The sequence below is a fragment of the Oncorhynchus keta genome, chromosome 36, assembly GCF_023373465.1.
Source record: "Oncorhynchus keta strain PuntledgeMale-10-30-2019 chromosome 36, Oket_V2, whole genome shotgun sequence".
Classification (NCBI taxonomy): Eukaryota; Metazoa; Chordata; class Actinopteri; order Salmoniformes; family Salmonidae; genus Oncorhynchus; species Oncorhynchus keta.
This window is the reverse complement of record NC_068456.1, coordinates 1,423,014-1,448,722: the sequence shown is the minus strand read 5'-3', so window position 1 is coordinate 1,448,722 and position 25,709 is coordinate 1,423,014. Positions and strand designations below refer to the sequence as shown.

General features: G+C 43.8%; 1 protein-coding gene across 1 annotated transcript in view; it reads right to left on the bottom strand.

Moving 5' to 3' along the window:
• Positions 1–25,709, bottom strand: part of LOC118369378 (cadherin-23-like) — a 625,272-nt gene that overhangs the window by 436,078 nt on the left and 163,485 nt on the right. Inside the window, 2 exon segments of the mRNA XM_052498286.1 lie at positions 919–966; positions 9,642–9,784. Coding sequence (XP_052354246.1) covers positions 919–966; positions 9,642–9,784 — 191 coding nt within the window.

The following is a 25,709-nucleotide window of genomic DNA, read 5'->3' as shown; positions in this document are numbered from 1 at the left end:
GTGGTGGTTACTCATGTCTTTAATAAATGGCGAGCGATACATGAAATAACTTATACAAAAGCAAAACAACAAACGGACCGTGAAAACCTAATACAGCCTATCTGGTGAAACTACACAGAGACAGGAACAATCACCCACGAAATACAAAGTGAAACCCAGGCTACCTAAATACGGTTCCCCATCAGAGACAACAAGAATCACCTGACTCTGATTGAGAACCGCCTCAGGCAGCCAAGCCTATACTAGACACACCCCTCATCAACCACAATCCCAATGCCTACAAAAACCCCAATACGACAATACAATAAACCCATGTCACACCCTGGCCTGAACAAATAATTAAAGAAAACACAAAATACTAAGACCAAGGCGTGACACACTGTTGATATTTAAACTAGGAAGCTTGCTACACACACTCAACCGGGGACCGGATTTGCGCATGCAATTCATACAGGGCAAACTGGTAAAAAGGCACAACCTGGCGCATGTGAGCTGTGGACCCAGCAGACCAACGGATGGGGTAGGGGTGGGCGAACTTGATGACGTCATGACGACTTGGGGACAGTGGGTTCAGAACAACAACAACAAAAACTGTATACAATAAAATATATATATATATACCACCACCCAAAAGAGCACCTGGCAAGAGGGAGGGCAAAGGTACAGGTGCTCGGGCACAGGTAGACCCCTATCTATGCACGTAACAAGTGTACTGTCTTTACCATGACCTATACGGTTGTGTAGGTTGAAATGTCAGTGTGCTTTAGCATTAGAATGTTACCTGTGAGAAAGGTGTCAGAGTAAATAACTGTAAGGAGAGTTAGTCAGGAGTTGTATATACAGTGTGTGAGCTGCTTGACAGACAGGATGTGATACATCATGTCACAGCGTTGATCATAGTGCAGGTTTGACTCTTACCCCTTGGCTGTCACTCACAGAGAACTCCACCTGCATCTCCGACTTGGTCTGGAAGAGATGGAGAGAGAGACAAGTCAGCATAACCCTTCATAGAGTATGTGAGGGAAGGAGGGAGGGAGTGTGGGGAGGTTAGGTGGGAAGGTGTCAAGGTTATTGTATTTTGGGGTTTTTATATTTTCTTATATATTTTTTATTTGAAATTCAGTTAAGTTTTAGATCATTTTCAGACCAGATTTGCTAGTTTTTATTCAGCTTAAGACATTATTTTAAATTATTTATATTTCGTTTTTATATTATTTAGTTTCAGTTTTAGGGACAGAAAGCAAGTGTTTTTTGGGATGTCACTTTTTGCTACTGGAGGGCAGCAATACACAATACATACTTTTATTGGTCACTTACACATGTTTAGCAGATGTTAATGTGAGTGTAGTGAAATGCTTGTGCCTCTAGATCACGCTATTTATTTTTATTTTTATTTCACCTTTATTTAACCATGTAGGCTAGTTGAGAACAAGTTCTCATTTGCAACTGCGACCTGGCCACGATAAAGATTAGCCGTGTGAACAGACAACACAGAGTACACATGGAGTAAACAATTAACAAGTCAATAACACAGTAGAAAAAAAGAGTCTATATACATTGTGTGCAAAAGGCATGAGGAGGTAGGCGAATAATTACAATTTTGCAGATTAACACTGGAGTGATAAATGATCAGATGGTCATGTACAGGTAGAAATGCTGGTGTGCAAAAGAGCAGAAAAGTAAATAAATATAAACAGTATGGGGATGAGGTAGGTGAATTGGGTGGGCTATTTACCGATAGACTATGTAGAGCTGCAGCGATCGGTTAGCTGCTCAGATAGCAGATGTTTGAAGTTGGTAAGAGAGATAAAAGTCTCCAACTTCAGCGATTTTTGCAATTCGTTCCAGTCACAGGCAGCAGAGTACTGGAACGAAAGGCGGACAAATGCGGTGTTGGCTTTAGGATGATCAGTGAGATACACCTGCTGGAGCGCGTGCTACGGGTGGGTGTTGCCATCGTGACCAGTGAACTGAGATAAGGCGGAGCTTTACCTAGCAGAGCTTTACCTTTAATAGGGTAAGTTTGGCAGCGTGAGTGAAGGAGGCTTTGTTGCGGAATAGAAAGCCGACTCTAGATTTGATTTTAAATTGGAGATGTTTGATATGAGTCTGGAAGGAGAGTTTACAGTCTAGCCAGACACCTAAGTACTTATAGATGTCCAAATATTCTAGGTCGGAACCATACAGGGTGGTGATGCTAGTCGGGCGTGCGGGTGCAGGCAGCGAACGGTTGAAAAGCATGCATTTGGTTTTACTAGCGTTTAAGAGCAGTTGGAGGCCACGGAAGGAGTGTTGTATGGCATTGAAGCTCGTTTGGAGGTTAGACAGCACAGTGTCCAAGGACAGGCCGGAAGTATACAGAATGGTGTCGTCTGCGTAGAAGTGGATCAGGGAATCGCCCGCAGCAAGAGCAACATCATTGATATATACAGAGAAAAGAGTCTGCCCGAGAATTGAACCCTGTGGCACCCCCATAGAGACTGCCAGAGGACCGGACAGCATGCCCTCCGGTTTGACATACTGAAATCTGTCTGCAAAGTAGTTGGTGAACCAGGCAAGGCAGTCATTAGAAAAACCTAGGCTACTGAGATAAGAATATGGTGATTGACAGAGTCAAAAGCCTTGGCAAGGTCGATGAAGACGGCTGCACAGTACTGTCTTTTATCGATGGCGGTTATGATATCGTTTAGTACCTTGAGCATGGCTGAGGTGCACCCGTAACAAGTAATCTAACAATTTCACAACAACTACCTTATACACACAAGTTGAAAGGAATGAATAAGAATATGTACTTATAAATATATGGATGAGCGATGGCCGAATGGCATAGGCAAGATGCAGTAGATGGTATAGAGTACAGTATGTACATATGAGATGAGCAATGTAGGGTATGTAAACATTATATAAAGTGGCATTGTTCAAAGTGACGAGTGATACATTTATTGCATACATTTTCCATTATTAAAGTGGCTAAAGATTTGAGTCAGTATGTTGGCAGCAGCTACTCAATGTTAGTGGTGGCTATTTAACAGTCTGATGGCCTTGAGATAGAAGCTGTTTTTCAGTCTCTCGGTCCCAGCTTTGATGCACCTGTACTGACCTCGCCTTCTGGATGATAGCAGGGTGAAAAGGCAGTGGCTCGAGTGGTTGTTGTCCTTGATGATCTTTTTGACCTTCCTGTGACATCGGGTGGTGTAGGTGTCCTGGAGGGCAGGTAGTTTGCCCCCGGTGATGAATTGTGCAGACCTCACTACCCTATGGAGAGCCTTACGGTTGTGGGCGGAGCAGTTGCTGTACCAGCCGGTGATGGCATAGCAGTTCAGACGTCTTTTGTCCTCGTCTTGTCGTGCCCCGTATTTATATATATATATTTACAACTTTTTTCACGTACATTTTCTTCAAAACACTCTCCTGCAACCCGCCTCACCAATTTATATTTATAAAAAAGTATTATTTACATCAAATCTGTAATCCTCCAAGAAGCTAGCCAGAAACTGCCAGAAGCTAGGCCAGAAGCTAATCCAGAAGCTAATCAGAAGCTAGTTCAGAAGCTAGTTAGCTTCCTTACTGGCAAATCGTTAGTATTCAGCTAACCACGGTTTGTGGTCATCAGCTATCCTTTAGCTCGAAAATCTATCGCCAGTTTTGTACGGCGCAGCGCGGCTCGGAACGGAACATACCGGACCTATTTTTCTCTCCATGTCCCTGGATTTCAACCGCTCTCTGGACATTCATACCTGGATCTCACAGCTAGCTAGCTGCTATCCGTGTGACTATCGGCTTTCGTCGATTCCGGAGCAAACATCAATTATTCCGGAGCTAGCCAGCTCCGTCAATCACTCCTGAGTTTCATCAATCAGTCCTGGGCTGCAGTCACCTCTCCGGACCCGTTTTAGTGCCTACACGGCGCCCCACCGGGCCTTCACATCTGGACTGCCGACGTTATCTACCCGAAGGAGTTATCCGGCTGGCTCCTCCGTCGCGACGTTACCTGAACGCCCATCTGCGGCCTGCTGTCTTATCGGCTGCTATCTGAATAGACAATCAGACAATTTATTTATTTTTATTATTATTATGTTTTCTTCTTGGGCCTATATATCTATATCTATTGTTTTTATTTTTGTTGTTGTTGTGTGATTTGGATTAATCCCCTCTACCACACGGAACCCCACTAATCTACTGACGGAACGCAAGAGGTGGCTAATAACAGACCTCCCATCCTGTGCTAGCTTGCTACCGATGGCTTGGCTAGCTGTCTAAATCGCCGTGACCCCCAACCAACCTCTCCACTCACCGGACCCTTTTGATCACTCGACTAAGCATGCCTCTCCTTAATGTCAATATGCCTTGTCCATTGCTGTTCTGGTTAGTGTTTACTGGCTTATTTCACTGAAGATCCTCTAGTCCTGCTCACTATACCTTATCCAACCTATTACTTCCACCACCCACACATGCAATGACATCTCCTGGTTTCAATGATGTTTCTAGAGACAATATCTCTCTCTTCATCACTCAATACCGAGGTTTAGCTCCACTGTATTCGCATCCTACCATACCTTTGCCTGTACATTATACCTTGATGATATTTTATCGCCCCCAGAAACCTCCTTTTACTATCTGTTCCAGACGTTGATGACCAATTCTTATTGCTTTTAGCCACACCCTTATTCTACTCCTCCTATGTTCCTCTGGCGATGTAGAGGTGAATCCAGGCCCTGCAGTGCCTAGCTCCACTCCTATTCCCCAGGCACTCTCTTTTGACGACTTCTGTAATCGTAATAGCCTTGGTTTCATGCATGTTAACATTAGAAGCCTCCTCCCTAAGTTTGTTTTATTCACTGCTTTAGCACACTCTGCCAACCCGGATGTTCAAGCTATGTCTGAATCCTGGCTTAGGAAGACCACCAAAAATTCGGGAAATTTTAATCCCAAACTACAACATTTTCAGACAAGATAGAACTGCCAAAGGGGGCTGTGTTGCAATCTACTGCAAAGATAGCCTGCAGAGTTCTGTCCTACTATCCAGGTCTGTACCCAAACAATTTGAACTTCTACTTTTAAAAATCCACCTCTCTAAAAACAAGTCTCTCACCGTTGCCGCCTGCTATAGACCACCCTCTGCCCCCAGCTGTGCTCTGGACACCATATGTGAACTGATTGCCCCCCATCTATCTTCAGAGCTCGTGCTGCTAGGCGACCTAAACTGGAACATGTTTAACACCCCAGCCATCCTACAATCTAAACTTGATGCCCTCAATCTCACACAAATTATCAAGGAACCTACCAGGTACCTACCCAAAGCCTTAAACACGGGCACCCTCATAGATATCATCCTAACAAACTTGCCCTTTAAATACACCTCTGCTGTCTTCAACCAAGATCTCAGCGATCACTGCCTCATTGCCTGCATCCGTAATGGGTCAGCGGTCAAACGACCTCCACTCATCACTGTAAAACGCTCCCTGAAACACTTCAGCGAGCAGGCCTTTCTAATCGACCTGGCCGGGGTATCCTGGAAGGATATTGATCTCATCCCGTCAGTAGAGGATGCCTGGATATTTTTTTTAAATGCCTTCCTAACCATCTTAAATAAACATGCCCCATTAAAGAAATGTAGAACCAGGAACAGATATAGCCCTTGGTTCTCCCCAGACCTGACTGCCCTTAACCAACACAAAAACATCCTATGGCGTTCTGCATTAGCATCGAACAGCCCCCGTGATATGCAGCTGTTCAGGGAAGCTAGAAACCATTATACACAGGCAGTTAGAAAAGCCAAGGCTAGCTTTTTCAAGCAGAAATTTGCTTCCTGCAACAGTAACTCAAAAAAGTTCCGGGACACTGTAAAGTCCATGGAGAATAAGAACACCTCCTCCCAGCTGCCCACTGCACTGAAGATAGGAAACACTGTCACCACTGATAAATCCACCATAATTGAGAATTTCAATAAGCATTTTTCTACGGCTGGCCATGCTTTCCACCTGGCTACTCCTACCCCGGTCAACAGCACTGCACCCCCAACAGCAACTCGCCCAAGCCTTCCCCATTTCTCCTTCTCCCAAATCCGTTCAGCTGATGTTCTGAAAGAGCTGCAAAATCTGGATCCCTACAAATCAACCGGGCTAGACAATCTGGACCCTTTCTATCTAAAATTATCTGCCAAAATTGTTGCCACCCCTATTACTAGCCTGTTCAAACTCTCTTTCGTGTCGTCTGAGATTCCCAAAGATCGGAAAGCAGCTGCGGTCATCCCCCTCTTCAAAGGGGGGGACACTCTTGACCCAAACTGCTACAGACCTATATCTATCCTACCATGCTTCTCTAAGGTCTTCGAAAGCCAAGTCAACAAACAGATTACAGACCATTTCGAATCTCACCATACCTTCTCTGCTATGCAATCTGGTTTCAGAGCTGGTCATGGGTGCACCTCAGCCACGCTCAAGGTCCTAAACGATATCTTAACCGCCATCGATAAGAAACATTACTGTGCAGCCGTATTCATTGATCTGGCCAAGGCTTTCGACTCTGTCAATCACCACATCCTCATCGGCAGACTCGACAGCCTTGGTTTCTCAAATGATTGCCTCGCCTGGTTCACCAACTACTTCTCTGATCGAGTTCAGTGTGTCAAATCGGAGGGTCTGCTGTCCGGACCTCTGGCAGTCTCTATGGGGGTGCCACAGGGTTCAATTCTTAGACCGACTCTCTTCTCTGTATACATCAATGAGGTCGTTCTTGCTGCTGGTGAGTCTCTGATCCACCTCTACGCAGACAACACCGTTCTGTATACTTCTGGCCCTTCTTTGGACACTGTGTTAACAACCCTCCAGGCAACCTTCAATGCCATACAACTCTCCGTCCGTGGCCTCCAATTGCTCTTAAATATAAGTAAAACTAAATGCACGCTCTTCAACCGATCGCTACCTGCACCTGCCCGCCTGTCCAACATCACTACTCTGGACGGCTCTGACTTAGAATACGTGGACAACTACAAATACTTAGGTGTCTGGTTAGACTGTAAACTCTCCTTCCAGACCCATATCAAACATCTCCAATCCAAAGTTAAATCTAGAATTGGCTTCCTATTTCGCAACAAAGCATCCTTCACTCATGCTGCCAAACATACCCTTGTAAAACTGACCATCCTACCAATCCTCGACTTTGGCGATGTCATTTACAAAATAGCCTCCAATACCCTACTCAACAAATTGGATGCAGTCTATCACAGTGCAATCCGTTTTGTCACCAAAGCCCCGTATACTACCCACCATTGCGACCTGTACGCTCTCGTTGGCTGGCCCTCGCTTCATACTCGTCGCCAAACCCACTGGCTCCATGTCTTCTACAAGACCCTGCTAGGTAAAGTCCCCCCTTATCTCAGCTCGCTGGTCACCATAGCATCTCCCACCTGTAGCACACGCTCCAGCAGGTATATCTCTCTAGTCACCCCCAAAACCAATTATTTCTTTGGCCGCCTCTCCTTCCAGTTCTCTGCTGCCAATGACTGGAACGAACTACAACAATCTCTGAAACTGGAAACACTTATCTCCCTCACTAGCTTTAAGCACCAACTGTCAGAGCAGCTCACAGATTACTGCACCTGTACATAGCCCACCTATAATTTAGCCCAAACAACTACCTCTTTCCCAACTGTATTTAATTCATTAATTAATTTTGCTCCTTTGTACCCCATTATTTTTATTTATACTTTGCACATTCTTCCATTGCAAAACTACCATTCCAGTGTTTTACTTGCTATATTGTATTTACTTTGCCACCATGGCCTATTTTGCCTTTACCTCCCTTCTCACCTCATTTGCTCACATTGTATATAGACTTGTTTATACTGTATTATTGACTGTATGTTTGTTTTACTCCATGTGTACCTCTGTGTCGTTGTATCTGTCGAACTGCTTTGCTTTATCTTGGCCAGGTCTCAATTGTAAATGAGAACTTGTTCTCAACTTGCCTACCTGGTTAAATAAAGGTGAAATAAAAAATAAATAAAAAAACACCCTGACAGAATGCTCTCGATTGTGCATCTGTAAAAGTTTGTGAGTGTTTTTGGTGACAAGCCAAATTTCTTCAGCCTCCTGTTGTTGAAGAAGCGTTGTTGCGCCTTCTTCACCATGCTGTCTGTGTGGGTGGACAATTTCAGTTTGTCCATGATGTGTACGCCCAGGAACGTAAAACTTTCCACCTTCTCCACTACTGTCCAGTCGATGTGGATAGCGGGGTGCTCCCTCTGCTGTTTCCTGAAGTCCACGATCATCTCCTTTGTTTTGTTGACGTTGAGTGTGAGGTTATTTTCCTGACACCACACTCCGAGGGCCCATCTTGTCATTGTTGGTAATCAAGCCTACCACTGTAGTGTCATCTGCAAACTTGATAATTGAGTTGGAGGTGTGCATGGCCACACAGTCATTGGTGAACAGGGAGTCAGGAGAGGGCTGAGAACACAACTTTGTGGGGCCCCAGTGTTGAGGATCTGCGGGGTGGAGATGTTGTTTCCTACCCTCACCACCTGGGGGCGTTCTGTCAGAAAGTCCAGGACCCAGTGGCACAGGGCGGGGTCGAGACCCAGGTGATATGAACCTTGACTAGTCTCTCAAAGCAATTCATGATGACGGAAGTGAGTGCTATGGGGCGATAGTTGTTTAGCTCAGTTACCTTAGCTTTCTTGGGAACATGAACAATGGTGGCCCACTTGAAGCCTGTGGGACCTGCAGACTGGGATAGGAATTGATTGAATATGTCCGTATAACACACCAGCCAGCTGGTCTGCGCATGCTCTGAGGACGCGGTTAGTGATGCCGTCTGGGCCGGCAGCCTTGCGAGGGTTAACACGTTTAAATGTTTTACTCACGTTGGCTGCAGTGAAGGAGAGTCCGCAGGTTTTGGTAGCAGGCCGTGTCAGTGGCATTGTATTGTCCTCAAAGCGAGCAAAGTAGTTGTTTAGTTTTTCTGGGTGCAAGACATCGGTGTCTGTGACGGGGCTGGTTTTCTTTTTGTAATCCGTGATTGACTGTACATCCTGTCACATACTGTACATCTCGTGTCTGAGCCGCTGAATTGCGAATCTACTTTGTCTCCATACTGACGCTCAGCTTGTTTGATTGCCTTGCGGAGGGAATAGCTACAGTGTTTTTATTCGGTCATGTTTTTGTTCGCCTTGCCATGATTAAAGCAGTGGTCCGCGCTTTCAGTTTTGCGCGAATTCTGCCATCAATCCACGGCTTCTGGTTGGGGAAGGTTTTAATAGTCACCATTGGAACATCATCACTGATGCACTTGCTAATAAACTTCTAATTTGCAATGACAGCCTATCCCAGTTAAACCCAGACGGCGCTGGGCCAATTGTGCACCGCCCTATAGGTCTCCCAATCACAGCCGGATGTGATGCAGCCTGGATTTGAACCAGCACAATGAACCTCTTGCACTGAAATGCAGTGTCTTAGACCACTCGGGAGCACTGTAACATTCATCATTACACTCTTCCTAAGCCTTTCTAAATCTCACTTCTCTCTGTTCCATACTTAAGCCTTCCCTTCTTTTCTGACATTCTTCCTCTTCTCATTAATGTGTGTGTGTGTGTGTGTATACCTGCAAGTGCCTGTGTGTGTGTGTGTGTGTCTTCTAACCTCGCGGTCCAGGGGCTGTCGTAGCCACACCACTCCTGTGTCTCTCGCCACGGCAAAGTACCTCATGGCCTCCTCTCCCACGACACCAAAGATGAGTGGCTCCTGTTCTGGGTCCAGAGCCTCTAGCTGGGTCACTGATGTGCCTGACATACACAGAGGGAAACATTGGTCGAACGTCAGTCAAAGGAAGACATTTTTTGGTCCAAAATTGCACCATATTCCCAATTTGGCACCCTATTCCCCACTAAATAGTGATTAGTTTGCCATTTCGGCCAGTGGTGGAAAAAGTAACTAATTGTTATACTTGAGTAAAAGGAAAGATACCTTAATAGAGAATGACTCAAGTAAAAGTGAAAGCAACCCAGTAAAATAGTATGAGTAAAAGTGTAAGGGTCGGCGATGGTAGACGAGAAGCAGGTACAGGAAATGAACATCTAATTATCAACGGACACATAACAACATGAATGCTGACACAGGGAACAAACGAGGGAGCAGACAGTTATACAGTGCCTTGCAAAAGTATTCATCCCCCTTGGTGTTTTTCCTATTTTGTTGCATTACAACCTGTAAGTTAAATTTATTTCATTTGGATTTCATGTAATGAACATACATAAAATAGACCAAATTGGTGAAGTGAAAGTAAAAAAATAACTTTTATCAAAATAAATAAATAAAACGGAACAGTAGTGCATGCATATGTAATCACCCCTTTTGCTATGAAGCCCTTAAAAAATATTTGGTGTAACCAATTCACATAATTAGTCACATAATTATGCACACAGGTGGACTTTATTAAGTGTCACATGATCCCAGTATATATACACCTGTTCTGAAAGGCCCCAGATTCTGCAACACCACTATGCAAGGCGCACCACCAAGCAAGCGGCATCATGAAGACAAAGGAGCTCTCCAATCAGGCCAGGAATACCGTTTTGGAGAAGTACAGATCAGGGTTGAGTTATAAAAAAATATCAGAAACTTTGAACATCATATGGAGCAACATCAAATCCATTATTAAAAAATTGAAAGAATATGGCACCACAACAAACCTGCCAAGAGAGGGCCGCCCACCAAAACTCATGGACCAGGAAAGGAGGGCATTAATCAGAGAGGCAACAAAGAGTCTAAAGATAAACCTGAAGGAGCAGCAAAGCTCCACAGTGAACCCCCTGGACCGCGAGGTTATATTATTATTATTATATAAGATTGGAGTATCTGTCCATAGGGCCACTTTAAACTGTACACTCCGCAGAGCTGGCCTTTACGGAAGAGTGGCCAGATGATGCGAATTTTCGCAGCTTTTCGCAGCTTTTTGTTAAAAATCGCGCAACATTTCAAAGTCCTGCTACTCATGCCAGGAATATAGTACATGCATATGATAAGTATGTGTGTATAGAAAACACTCTGAAGTCTCTATAACTGGTTAAATTGTGTCTGAGGCTATAACAGAACGTGTTTAGGAGTAAAAATCCCAGGGAAAACTGTTCACCAAAAACACAAAATAAATATTCATCCGCCAGTCAATGTTTTGTCTAAGGCGACAGAAAATAAACGGGGTTCCCATTTCAACGCCTACAGCTTCCACACGATGTCGCCAGTACTGGCATTTCATGGCTGCTTTATCCTTGGTTAGATGACGTATAGGCACTTCCTGTCTTGGGGCGCACCGCAGGATGTTATGAAAGTGAAAACATGGACGATGATTTCAAGACTTGCTGCTATCGAATACAGATCGCCCCGTGATCAATTTGATAGATTATTAACGTTTATTAATACCTAAAGTTGGTTTAGAAAAGTAGTTTGAAGTGATTTGTAAAAGTTTATAGGCAACTTTTGTAATTTTAAAAAGTGACGTTGTGTCTTGTAAAGGGGAATTTTCCTGGATCAGACCGCCCTTCATAAAATGACATTTTGGGTATACAATGACGGATTTAATCGGGAAAAAGACCCAATTGTGATGTTTATGGGACATATAGGCGTGCCAACAAAGAAGCTCGTCAAAGGTAATGAATGTTTTATATTTTATTTCTGGGTTTTGTGTAGCGCCGGCTACCGCAAAATCTGTTGTTTAGGTGACGTTCAGGTATTTTGGGGGGTGCATGCTATCAGATAATAGCTTCTCATGCTTTCGACGAAAAGCATTTTACACATCTGACTTGGTGGCTAGATTCACAACAAGTGTAGCTTTAATTCAGTACCTTGCATGTGTGTTTTAATGAAAGTTTGAGTTTTATCAAAAACTATAGGTGGCGCTCTAAAATTTCCAGTGATTTGGTTCCTGCACAGGGACACCCATCCATAAGAAGTTTTTAACAAAAAAATAAGCAAACACATTTGGTGTTTGCCAAAAGGCAAGTGGGAGACTCCCCAAACATATGGAAGAAGCTATTCTGGTCAGATGAGACTAAAATGTAGCTTTTTGGCCATAAAGGAAAACGTTATGTCTGGCGCAAACCCAGCACCTCTCATCGCCCAGAGAATAACATCCCCCAGTGAAGCATGGTGGTGGCAGCAAAATCCCAGTGGCTCGATGTGCCAAGCTTATAGAGACATACCTCAAGAGACATGCAGCAAATGGTGGCTCTACAAAGTATTGACATTGGGGGGGGGGGTGAATAGTTATGCACGCTCAAGTTTTTTGTCTTATCTCTTGTTTGTTTCACAATAAAACATATTTTGCATCTTCAAAGAGGTAGGACAATGAATTTTAATTTTAAAAGTATCTCTGCTATGATACAACCCCCCCCAAAATCTATTTTAATTCCAGGATGTAAGGCAACAAAAAGCCACTGCAGACGAGGCAATCAACAAAAGGGAAGGAGTCCAGGTGTGTCCAATGAGCGCTACTGTGCGTAGTGATGGTGACAGATGTGCATATTGAAGGGCAGCCTGGTGCCCTCGAGCACCAGAGAGGGGGAGTGGGAAAAAGTATGACAGTACCCCCCACCAAGCCCACCGAGGCAAGAAGACCTCTTGAGACAGCTAAGGCGTGGAAGTACAACGAGCTAGCTGAGGCACTCCTGGTTCCATTGGCAATGGCACCCCGACCCGATGTCACCAACCAAAAATCAAAACCCTTCTTGATGCTTAGTATAGAGGTGTCAGCATTCTGTACGGATCGATGCTGGTAGACAAGAAGCAGGTACAGGGAGTGGAAATGTAATTATCAACGAACACATAATGGCATTAATGCTGACACAGGGAACAAACGGGGGAGTCGATAGTTATAGACGGGGCAATCAACAAAGGAAAGGAGTCCAGGTGAGTCCAATTAGCGCTGCTGTGTGTTATGATTTTGACAGGTTTGCGTAATGAACGGTGCATGGCGTCCTCGAGTGGGAGAGCGGGAGCAGGAGTGACAAATAGTCTGAAGGAATGTGGTTATAAATATATTTAAGTATCAAAAGTTAATGTAATTGCTAAAATATACTTACATGTGGCTTACTTAAGTATTGAAAGTAAAAGTAGAAGTATAAATTATTTAAAATTCCTTATATTAAGCAGACCAGGCGGAAAAATGTTCATGTTATTTTAATGTATGGATAGCCAGTGACACAAACAAAAACTCAGATATAATTTACAAATGAAACATGTGTGTTTAGTGAGTCCGCCAGATCAGAGGCAGTAGAATTACCAGGGATGTTCTCTTGATAAGTGTGTGAATTGGACCATTTTTCTGTCCTACTAAGCATTCAAAATGTAAGTACTTTTGTGGGTGTCAGAGAAAATGTATGGAGTTAAAAAGGACATAATTTTATTTTGGAATGTAGTACAGTAAAAGTTAGTAAGTATAGTATAAAAAGTATAAATAGTAAAGCAAACTACACATGAACAACTACTTAAGTAGTACTTTAAAGTATTTTTACTTAAGTACTTTACACCGCTGAATTTTGTACGCAATGTTACCATATCAAGAAATAAAAAAGGTAGTAAAGCTGTATTACTTTTTCTATACCAGTACAATAACGCTCATGAAAATACTGTTTTAATTTTATTTTATTTAACCTTTATTTATCTAGGCAAGTCATTTATGAACAAATTCTCATTTACAAAGATGGACTATCAAAAGGCAAAAAGGCCTCCTGCGGGGACAGGGGCCTGGGATTAAACTAATAAATACAATATAACTATAGGACAAAACACACATCACAACAAGAGAGACACAACACTACATAAAGAGAGACCTAAAGACAACAACATAACAATGCATTAACACATGACAACACGGCATGGTAGCAACACAACATGGTAGCAGCACAAAAACATGGTACAAACATTATTGGGCAAAGTCAACAGCACAAAGATCAAGATGGTAGAGACAACAATACATCATACAAAGCAGCCACAACTGTCAGTAAGAATGTCCATGATTGAAACTTTGAATGAAGAGATTGAGATAAAAATGTCCAGTTTGAGTGTTTGTTGCAGCTCGTTCCAGTCGCTAGCTGCAGCGAACTGATCGAGGAGCGACCTAGGGATGTGTGTGCTTTGGGGACCTTTAACAGAATGTGACTGGCAGAACGGGTGTTGTATGTGGAGGATGAGGGCTGCAGTAGATATCTCAGATGGGGGGAGCGAGGCCTAAGAGGGTTTTATAAAGAAGCATCAAACAGTGGGTCTTGCGACGGGTATACAGAGATGACCAGTTTACAGAGGAGTATAGAGTGCAGTGATGTGTCCTATGAGAAGTATTGGTGGCAAATCTGATGGCCGAATGGTAAAGAACATCTAGCTGCTCGAGAACACCCTTACCTGCCGATCTACACATTATGTCTCCGTATTCTAGCATGGGTAGGATTGTCATCTGAATCAGGGTTAGTTTGGGAGCTCGGGTGAAAGAGGAGCGATTACGATAGAGTCTAGATTTAGCTTTAGCCTGCAGCTTTGATATGTGCTGAGAAAAGGACAGTGCACCTTCTAGCCATACTCCCAAGTACTTGTATGCATGCGGTGACTACCTCAAGCTCTAAACCCTCAGAGGTAGTAGTAACACCTGTGGGAAGAGGGGCATTCTTCTTACCAAGCCACATGACCTTAGTTTTGGAGGTGTTCAGAAAAAAGTTAAGGGTAGAGAAAGCCTCTTGGACACAAAGAACGCTTTGTTGTAGAGCACTTAGCACAAAATCCAGGGAGGGGCCAGCTGAGTATAAGACTGTATCATCTGCATATACATGGATAAGAGAGCTTCCTACTGCCTGAGCTATGTTGTTGATGTAAATTGAGAAGTGCGAGGGACCTAGGATTGAGCCTTGGGGTACTTAGTGACAGGCAGTGGCTGAGACAGCAGATTTTCTGACTTTATACACTGCACTCTTTGAGAGAGGTAGTTAGCAAACCAGGCCAAAGACCCCTCAGAGACACCAATGCTCCTGGAATGGTATACAGTATCAAAAGCTTTGGCCAATTCAATAAAAATAGCAGCACAATATTGCTTAGAATCACCTTTAACCTTTAAGATTGCAGTGACACATCCATAACCTGAGCGGAAACCAGATTGCATACCCGAAAGAATACTATAGACATAAAGCAAGCCAGTCAGTTGATTATTGACAAGTTTTTCCAACACTTTTGAAAAAGGCAAAATATAAATATGAAATATACGAACTGTGGCTGCCTTCCAAGCAATGGGAACCTCCCCAGAAAGGAGAGACACTTATTGTCTCTTCCTACTGTACACTGATTTCTTTAATATAACAAAACGGAGACACCTGAAACCCCACCTCTTTAAGGAATACCTAGGATAGGATAAAGTAATCCTTCTCACCCCCCCCTTAAAAGATTTAGATGCACTATTGTAAAGTGGCTGTTCCACTGGATGTCATAAGGTGAATGCACCAATTTGTAAGTCGCTCTGGATAAGAGCGTCTGCTAAATGACTTAAATGTAATGTAAATGTAAATCAAAAACAATCAATACACATCTCCAAACTTTTGTTCAATTATGAGGAGAGGTTTGAAAAAGGCTTTATTAAAGCAAACACACACACACACACAACTCTTCCAAGTCCTGGACTCAAACACTGGCATAGGGAGGAAAAATGTAAATATTTACACACAGCACACAGACAGCATGCCCACATCGCCGCATAGAGAACACATACACAAATAAAACAAACACACTTACTCACACACACACACACACACACACACACACACACACACACACACACACACACACACACACACACACACACACACACACACACACACACACACACACACACACACACACACACACACACACACACACACACACACACACAGTGAGGTTAGGAGGGTAGAGTGATTTTAATTGGAGAGCTGCAGCGGTTCAGAGGCTTCATTCATCACAGACCAGAGCAACACACACTCACTCTCACTCTCTCTCTCTCTCTCTCTCTCCCTCTCTCCCTCTCTCTCTCTTTCTCTCTCACACGCATCCCGAGGACCAGACAGGATCAAACCCAGGGGTGGAGCAGTGACAGGTTGGCTAATCCAACATGCTGGACATGTGTCAGGGTGGATCCAGGGTAGGCAGAGTCCAGGGCATGGGCCTCGGGATGTGTGTGTGTGCGTGCATGCATGAGTGTGAGAGAGTGTGTGTGTGTGGGGGTATCTAATCAAGGTGAGGGGCGGGGTGGGGGGATAGGGGCTCATTATGGTACAGTTAAACTGAAGTGGAGATAGGGAGCCACTGAGGGAGAGATAAGGTCTGGTAGAGTTACCCACACGGAGAACATGAAGGGCCATTAAGAGGATTTATTAACGTGGTGCTGTGTCGTGTATTAACCAGCATTGCACACACACTCACACACATGCACACACAGGCAGGCAAACGCACACACAGGCAGGCACATGCACACACACACACAGGCACACATACACATGACCCCCCCACACACACTAATATGCAGTATTATCTCCATACCTTCCTACCTCTCTTCCTCTCTCTCTCCACCACTGCAGGTAGTCCATTAGAGATAGTACTTTAGAGATACAACTAAATCAAGCCACTTCCAGGACCTGACTGCTTAACACAAAGACCAATTAGGCCCCACAATCACACACCCCTCTCTTTTTATTAATACACCCCATTTTCCTCATGAAAGGGAGGCAAAAATGACTAATTAATATAACGATTTATGAACCCCTCTCATTGTGTCTAATGAGATTTATGCAAATTCCTCTGCTTTCAATATGATTTATAATTTGGTCGAAGAGGGTTGAAATTAAGCATTTTACTGCACATTCATCAATAATATAACGACCTAACTCACCCTATCCCGCTCTCTCTCTCTCTCTCTCTCTTCCATTGAACAATAAATGTCCACTGCATATGGGTAGACATGGTTATGTCCCAGCATATGAGTGAAGTGTAACAAATGGTGCCTTCATACCAGGACCCTGTCTCTACTAGCCACGGTAATGTGGAAGATTAACTCCTACTAAGGGAAAGAGCGTGTGATTGAGTATAGAACATTAAGTGTAAAGGGTTCTTTGCTGTGAGTATAAGTGAGAGTGTGCATGAGTCGGAGGCCTCGTGTGCTTGTTTAGCCTAAACTATGTATGCATTGTTTTAAGAATGTATTACTGCACATGCAGGGGTGTACATGTGTGTTGACGTGTGTGTGTGCGCTATTTTTGTATGCCTATGTGCATGTGCATTCTTGTGTCAACTTGTGCACGTTTGTGTATGTGTTCGCAAGTGTGTGGTGCAGTGAGGGCAACCTGTTGGTGCTTATCTGTAACAGTGAGGCACCCAGCCCTTTCCCTGACAAATTACGCTATTTAGCAGCAAGTGATGCCAGTATTACTGTTATGAATGATGCAGTGCACATTAACAGTTCCCCTCCTCCATCTCTCGAGTCCTGCTACTCGGACAAGAGCAATGGGCTCGGGAATCCTCTCTCTCTCTCTCTCTCTCTCTCTCTCTCTCTCTCTCTCTCTCTCTCTCTCTCTCTCTCTCTCTCTCTCTCTCTCTCTCTCTCTCTCTCTCTCTCTCTCTCTCTCTCTCTCTCTCTCTCTCTCTCTCTCTCTCTCTCTCTCTCTCTCTCTCTCTCTCTCTCTCTCTCTCTCTCTCTCTCTCTCTCTCTCTCTCTCTCTCTCTCTCTCTCTCTCTCTCTCTCTCTCTCTCTCTCTCTCTCTCTCTCTCTCTCTCTCTCTCTCTCTCTCTCTCTCTCTCTCTCTCTCTCTCTCTCTCTCTCTCTCTCTCTCTCTCTCTCTCTCTCTCTCTCTCTCTCTCTCTCTCTCTCTCTCTCTCTCTCTCTCCTCTCTCTCTCTCTCTCTCTCTCTCTCTCTCTCTCTCTCTCTCTCTCTCTCTCTCTCTCTCTCTCTCTCTCTCTCTCTCTCTCTCTCTCTCTCTCTCTCTCTCTCTCTCTCTCTCTCTCTCTCTCTCTCTCTCTCTCTCTCTCTCAACAATCTGACACGGGTAAAGACATGATTGGGCCATAGAGAGAGCATCCTCATTTTCAAATACATGACCCGAACCAAACTGAGCTGGCTCTGAGAATTTATTTTCCCCATTGTCCTTTTCAGCACAATTCTAGCAACTACGGTAACCAGGCTAGTACAGCTTGCTTTGGCTAAGTTTGGCTTAGTAGTGCAAAAATGGTATGGCGCTTGTAACGCCAGGGTAGTGGGTTCGATTCCCGGGACCACCCATACGTAGAATGTATGCACACATGACTGTAAGTCGCTTTGGATAAAAGCGTCTGCTAAATGGCATATATTATATATATTATATACATTTCTCCAAACATTTAATTTTGAGGTTGTGCCAAACGTCACATTTATAAGTGTTTTATACACCCTGAATTGGTCCTCCTGCTCCGCATCGTTCTGTTTCTCCAAACGTAAAATTTCGAAGCAGTTCCAAACGCCGAATTTTAAATTAAGGGTTAAGCTTTAAAATAGGGTTAAAACATTATGTTTAGACATTATTCCGAATGGTTAAGTTCAGGGTTAAGGTTTGGGATAGGGATAGGGATAGCGTTAAAACCACCAAAACTGGACGTCCTTAGGACATAGACAGACGTCCAATTTCAAATTCAATCTTGAGCAATTTGGAAGGGGGAGAGGCCATGAGGGAGCTGTGTGCCTAAATATAGGATGTCGCCTCTAGGGGCAACGGTGAGCACTACTAACATCAAGTAAACTTGGGTTTTGTTAGGGCATTGTGGACGGGGGTGGTGAATAGGCTTAATTCATGAGCTCCAGCTGAGGGTCATGGGTTCAATCCCAGTGATAGGCACTTGTTTTTGCAACTTTTAAAATGTTAGGTTTGGAGAAACTTTGAAATTTGACATTGGAGAAATGTGGAAAACGTCTAATTCACCAGTGAGACTGTAAGAGCTTGTTATAATTGACAGTGTGTGTGTGCGCGAGTGTGTTTGCATGAGTGCTAGTGTGCATGCATTCAGACATACTTATGCACATGCATGCGTACTTGTGTTGGACGTGCGTGCAAAATGTGTGTGTGTTTGTGTGTGCCTTTAAAGTGGATGCACTTCACAGTAAATCACGTGTTTATAATTGGCTATGTGTCATAATCGGAGGAGAGGGCTGTTACTCAACAAAAGGCCATAATGTGTGTGTTTCCTCTCTATGTTAACGCATGCACCTCTAACTCTGCTACTAATGCCTTTTCATTCATTCAATACAACTATACATATTGTACTAAAACAATGTCAAAAATAATATTCGTACTCGTAAATGTATCCGTAAATTGACACTTGATAGTCGGATAGGCTGATACTCAAAATCGTGTTTAAATATGGCTAAATAGATGTTGGCAAAATACCTCCTGCACGTTCTCACTGCAAAACATATGTGCGTCTGTGTGTCATCAATTTGCAGCGGGCAGCCAAATTTGCTTTCCCTCAGTCAGATTGTGCATCAGCCTTTCATCTTTTAATTTTTTTTTATTTTTACCTTGCTCCACTTTATGCATATTATGCACATTGATAGATTGATAGCAAACGTCCTCACCAAATGTCCTTCTATCACTCCAAGATGGCGTAGCAGCAGGATGTGTGTCTTTGTCATTGTCTTATACCGTGTCTTATCCCGCGCAAATATCCGGTCTTTTCGTATATTTCTTCATCTCACTTTCTATATACGAACTAAACATACTTTCCTGCAACCCGCCTCACCAAATGTAGTACTGATCTGCTATTTTTATTCCTTATAACTGGAACTTCCATCAGGAGCTAGCTAACTAGAATGCTAGTCTTTGTTAGCCACGGCTAGCGGTCTTCACCTTTTTCTTGGTCACCAGCCAGCCTTAGCTCGGACAATACCTGGCAGTCTTCACAGCGCTATATCAACCCAGAGCATATCGGACTGCTTCTCTCTACACATCACCGGATTCCTGCCGCTCTGGATGATTACTCCCGATCATCGCAAACGAGTGGCTACTGTTAGCTAACAAATCTGTCCCGACACAAGCTTTGAGCTAGCCTCGAGCTAGGCCCATATAACCGCTAATTTTAGGGCAACAATACCTCTTCCGTCCTCCTGGACCCTTTATTGTCGATCCATTAAGACTGGACTGTCGATGTGATTGCCCGATGTGGTCTCAACAGGCTATTCTGTTACGATGTCGCCGAAGAACCATCTACTAGCCCCCAGCCCGCTAACTTTTCTGAACGCTGTGTCCCCTGCTCGCCTAGCGCAGTAGTGACTACCGAAAGGCACCCTGACTCACCTATTGCTGCTCTTTTTACCCTATGATCACTTGGCTAAACAGCTGATGCCCCCTGGACAGAACCTAACACAGAACCTAATTTTGTTTACCTGTTTGCCCCAGCCTCGAACTCAGGTCCTGTATGTACCTAACTGACCCGCTCTGCCCATTCATCGCCATTTACCTGTTGTTGTCTTAGCTCTCCTGATCAACACCTGTGATTGCTTTATGCCTCTCTCTAATGTCAATATGCCTTGTCTACTGCTGTCTTGGCTAGTTCTTATTGTTTTATTTCACTGTAGAGCCCTCAGTCCCGCTCAACATGCCTTAGATAGCTTTTTTGTCCCACCCCACACTTAGATAGCTTTTTTTGTCCCACCCCACACTCATGCGGAGACCTCACCTGGCTTAACTGGTGTCTCCAGAGACGAAACCTCTCTCATCGTCACTCAACACCCTGGCCGTATGTTTCCCTCCACTGTACTCACATCCTAGCATACCATTGTCTGTATATTATGCCCTAAATCTATTCTACCACGTCCAGAAATCTGCTCCTTTTATTCTCTGTCCCCAACGCACTAGACGACCAGTTCTTATAGCCTTTAGCCGTACCCTTATCCTACACCTCCTCTGTTCCTCTGGTGATGTAGAGGTTAACTCAGGCCCTGTAGCCCCCAGTTACACTCCTATTCCCCAGGCGCTATCATTTGACTTCTGTAACCGTAAAAGCCTTGGTTTCATGCATGTTAACATCAGAAGCCTCCTCCCTAAGTGTGTTTTATTCACTGCTTTAGCATACTCCGCCAACCCTGATGTCCTCGCTGTGTCTGAATCCAGGTTTAGGGCACCCGGAAATTCTGAAATTTCCATCCCAACTAGAACATTTTCCGCCAAGATAGAACTGCCAAAGGGGGTGGAGTTGCAATCTACTGTAGAAATAGCCTGCATATTTCTGTCATACTATCCAGGTCTGTGCCAAAACAGTTTGAGCTTCTGTTTTTAAAAATCCACCTTTCCAGAAATAAGTTTCTCACTGTTGCCGCTTGTTATAGACTCCCCTCAGCACACAGCTGTGCCCTGGACACCATATGTGAATTAATTGCTCCCCATTTATCTTCAGTTTGTTCTGTCAGGCGCCCTGAATTGGGATATGAATAACACCCCGGGTTTCCTACAATCTAAAAAAGATGCCCTCAATCTCACGCAAATTATCAAGGAACCTATCAGGCACAACCCTAAATCTGTAACAATGGGCACCCTCATAGATGTGATCTTGACCATCTTGCCCATGGCCTGCGTCTGTAATGGGTCTGCGGTCAAACGATCACCCCTCATCACTGTTAAACGCTTCCGAAAACACGGGTATCCTGGAAGGATATTGACCTCATTCCGTCAGTAGAGGATGCCTGGTTATTCTTTAAAAGTGCTTTCCCCACCATCTTAAATAAGCATGCCAAATTCAAAAAATGGAGAACTAAGAACAGATACAGCCCTTGGTTCACTCCAGACTTGACTGCCCTTGACCAGCATAAAAACATCACGTGGCATACTGCATTAGCATCGAATAGCCCCTGCGATATGCAATTTTTTAGGGAAGTTAGGAACCAATGCAGTTAGGAAAGCAAAGCCTAGCTTTTTCAAACAGAAATGTACATCCTGTAACACAAACTCCAAAAAGATCTGGGACTCTGTAAAGTAAATGGAGAATAAGAGCACCTCCTCCCAGCTGCCCACTGCACTGAGGATAGGAAAACTGTCAACACGATAAATCTACTATAATCGAGAATTTCAAGAAGCATTTTTCTACGGCTGGCCATGCTTTTCACCTAGTCACCCCTACCCCGGTCAACAGCTCTGCACCCCCCACAGCCACTTGCTGAAGCCTTCCCCATTTCTCCTTCACCCAAATCCAGATAGTTGATGTTCTGAAAGAGCTGCAAAATATGGACCCAAATCAGCTGGGCGAGACAATCTGGACCCTCTCTTTGTAAAATATTCCACAGCAATTGCTGCAACCCCTATTACTAGCCTAATCAATCACTCTTTCGTATCGTCTGAGATCCCTAAAGATTGAAAAGCTGCAGCGGTCATCCCCCTCTTCAAAGGGGGAGACACTCTAAACCCAAACTGTTACAGACCTACAGTTAAAGTCAGATGTTTACATACACTTAGTCAAATCTTGTTTTTCAACCACTCCACACATTTCTTGTTAACAAACTATAGTTTGGCATACGTTTAGGACATCTACATTGTGCATGACACAAGTCATTTTTCCAAAAATTGTTTACAGACAGATTTTTTAAACTTATAATTCACTGTTCCACAATTCCAGTGGGTCAGAAGTACCTTTAAACAGCTTGGAAAATTCCAGAAAATGATGTCATGGATATAGAAGCTTCTGATAGGCTAATTGATCTAATTTGAGTCAATTGGAGGTGTACCTGTGGATGTATTTCAAGGCCTACTCAGTGCCTCTTTGCTTGACATCATGGGAAAATCAAAAGAAATTAGCAAAGTCCTCAGAAATACAATGTAGACCTCCAAAAGTCTGGTCTACCCTTGGGAGACATTTCCAAACGCCTGAAGGTACCACGTTCATGAGTACAAACAATAGTACGCAAGTATAAACAACAAGGGACCACGCAGCCGTCATACCGCTCAGGAAGGAGATCTGTCTCCTAGAGATGAACATACTTTGGTATGAAAAGTGAAAATCAATCCCAGACAACACAAGGACCTTGTGAATATGCTGGAGGAAACAGGTACAAAAGTGTCTATATCCACAGTAAAACGAGTCCTATATCGACATAACCCGAAAGGCCGCACAGCAAGTAAGATGCCACTGCTCCAAAACCGCCATAAAAAAGCCAGACTACGGTTTGCAACTGCACATGGGGATAAAGATTGTACTTTTTGGAGAAATGTCCTCTGATCTGATGAAACAAAAATAGAACTGTTTGGCCATAATGACCATTGTTTTGTTTGGAGGAAAAAGGGGGAAGCTTGCAATCTGAAGAACAACACTGGTGCGCTTCACAAAATAAATGGCATCATGAAGCAGGAAAATTATTTGGATATATTGAAGCAACATCTCAAGACATCAGTCAGGAAGTTAAAGCTTGGTCGCAAATGGGGTTTCCAAATGGACAATGACCCCAAGCATACTTTCAAAGTTGTGAAAAAATGGCTTCAGGACAACAAAGTCAAGGTATTGGAGTGACCATCGCAAAGCCCTGACCTCAACCCTGCAGAAACATTGTGGGCAGAACTGAAAAAGTGTGTGTGAGCAATGAGGCCTACAAACCTGACTCAGTTACATCAGCTCTGTCAGGAGGAATGGGCTAAAATTCACCCAACTTAGAGTGTGTGAAGCTTGTGGAATGCTACCCGAAATGTTTGACCCAAGTTTAAATTGTTTAAGGCAATACGACCAAATACCAATTGAGTGTATGTAAACTTCTGACCCACTGGGAATGTGATGAAATAAATAAAAGCTGAAATAAATCACTATGTCTACTATTATTCTGGCATTTACATTCTTAAAATAAAGTGGTGATCCTAACTGACCCAAGACAGGGAAATTTTACTCGGATTAAATGTCAGGAATTATGAAAAAATGATTTTAAATATATTTGGCTAAGATGTATGTAGACTTCCAACTTTAACTGTATATCTATCCTACCCTGCCTTTCTAAAGTCTTCGAAAGGCAAGTTAACAAACAGATCTTCTCCTTCTCCTTCTCCACTATGCAATCTGGTTTCCGAGCTTGTCATGGGTGCACCTCATCCACACTCAAGGTCCTAAACAATATCATAACCGCCATCGATAAAAGACAATACTGTGCAGCCGGCGAAGGCTTTTGACTCTGTCAATCACTGCATTCTTATAGGCAGACTCAACAGTCTTGGTTACACAAATGACTGCCTCACCTGGTTCACCAACCACTTCTCAGACAGAGTTCAGTGTGTCAATTCGGAGGGCCTGTTGAACGGACCTCTGGCAGTGTCTATGGGTTTGCTACAGGGTTCAATTATCGGGCCGACTCTTTTCTCTGTATATATCAATGATGTTGCTCTTTAAAAAAAATATATATATTTTTTTATTTCACCTTTATTTAACCAGGTAGGCTAGTTGAGAACAAGTTCTCATTTGCAACTGCGACCTGGCCAAGACAACACAGAGTTACACATGGAGTAAACAATTAACAAGTCAAAGAGTCGGCCCGAGGATTGAACCCTGTGGCACCCCCAAATCAAATCAAATTTTATTTGTCACATACACATGGTTAGCAGATGTTAATGCGAGTGTAGCGAAATGCTTGTGCTTCTAGTTCCGACAATGCAGTGATAACCAACAAGTAATCTAACTAACAATTCCAAAACTACTGTCTTATACACAGTGTAAGGGGATAAAGAATATGTACATAAGGATATATGAATGAGTGATGGTACAGAGCAGCATACAGTAGATGGTATCGAGTACAGTATATACATATGAGATGAGTATGTAGACAAAGTAAACAAAGTGGCATAGTTAAAGTGGCTAGTGATACATGTATTACATAAGGATGCAGTCGATGATGTAGAGTACAGTATATACGTATGCATATGAGATGAATAATGTAGGGTAAGTAACATTATATAAGGTAGCATTGTTTAAAGTGGCTAGTGATATATTTACATAATTTACCATCAATTCCCATTATTAAAGTGGCTGGAGTTGGGTCAGTGTCAATGACAGTGTGTTGGCAGCAGCCACTCAATGTTAGTGGTGGCTGTTTAACAGTCTGATGGCCTTGAGATAGAAGCTGTTTTTCAGTCTCTCGGTCCCAGCTTTGATGCACCTGTACTGACCTCGCCTTCTGGATGATAGCGGGGTGAACAGGCAGTGGTTCGGGTGGTTGATGTCCTTGATGATCTTTATGGCCTTCCTGTAACATTGGGTGGAGTAGGTGTCCTGGAGGGCAGGTAGTTTGCCCCCAGTGATGCGTTGTGCAGACCTCACTACCCTCTGGAGAGCCTTACGGTTGAGGGCGGAGCAGTTGCCGTACCAGGCGGTGATACAGCCCGCCAGGATGCTCTCGATTGTGCATCTGTAGAAGTTTGTGAGTGCTTTTGGTGACAAGCCAAATTTCTTCAGCCTCCTGAGGTTGAAGAGGTGCTGCTGCGCCTTCTTCACGACGCTGTCAGTGTGAGTGGACCAATTCAGTTTGTCTGTGATGTGTATGCCGAGGAACTTAAAACTTGCTACCCTCTCCACTACTGTACCATCGATGTGGATAGGGGGGTGTTCCCTCTGATGTTTCCTGAAGTCCACAATCATCTCCTTAGTTTTGTTGAGTGTGAGGTTATTTTCCTGACACCACACTCAGAGGGCCCTCACCTCCCCCTGTAGGCCGTCTCGTC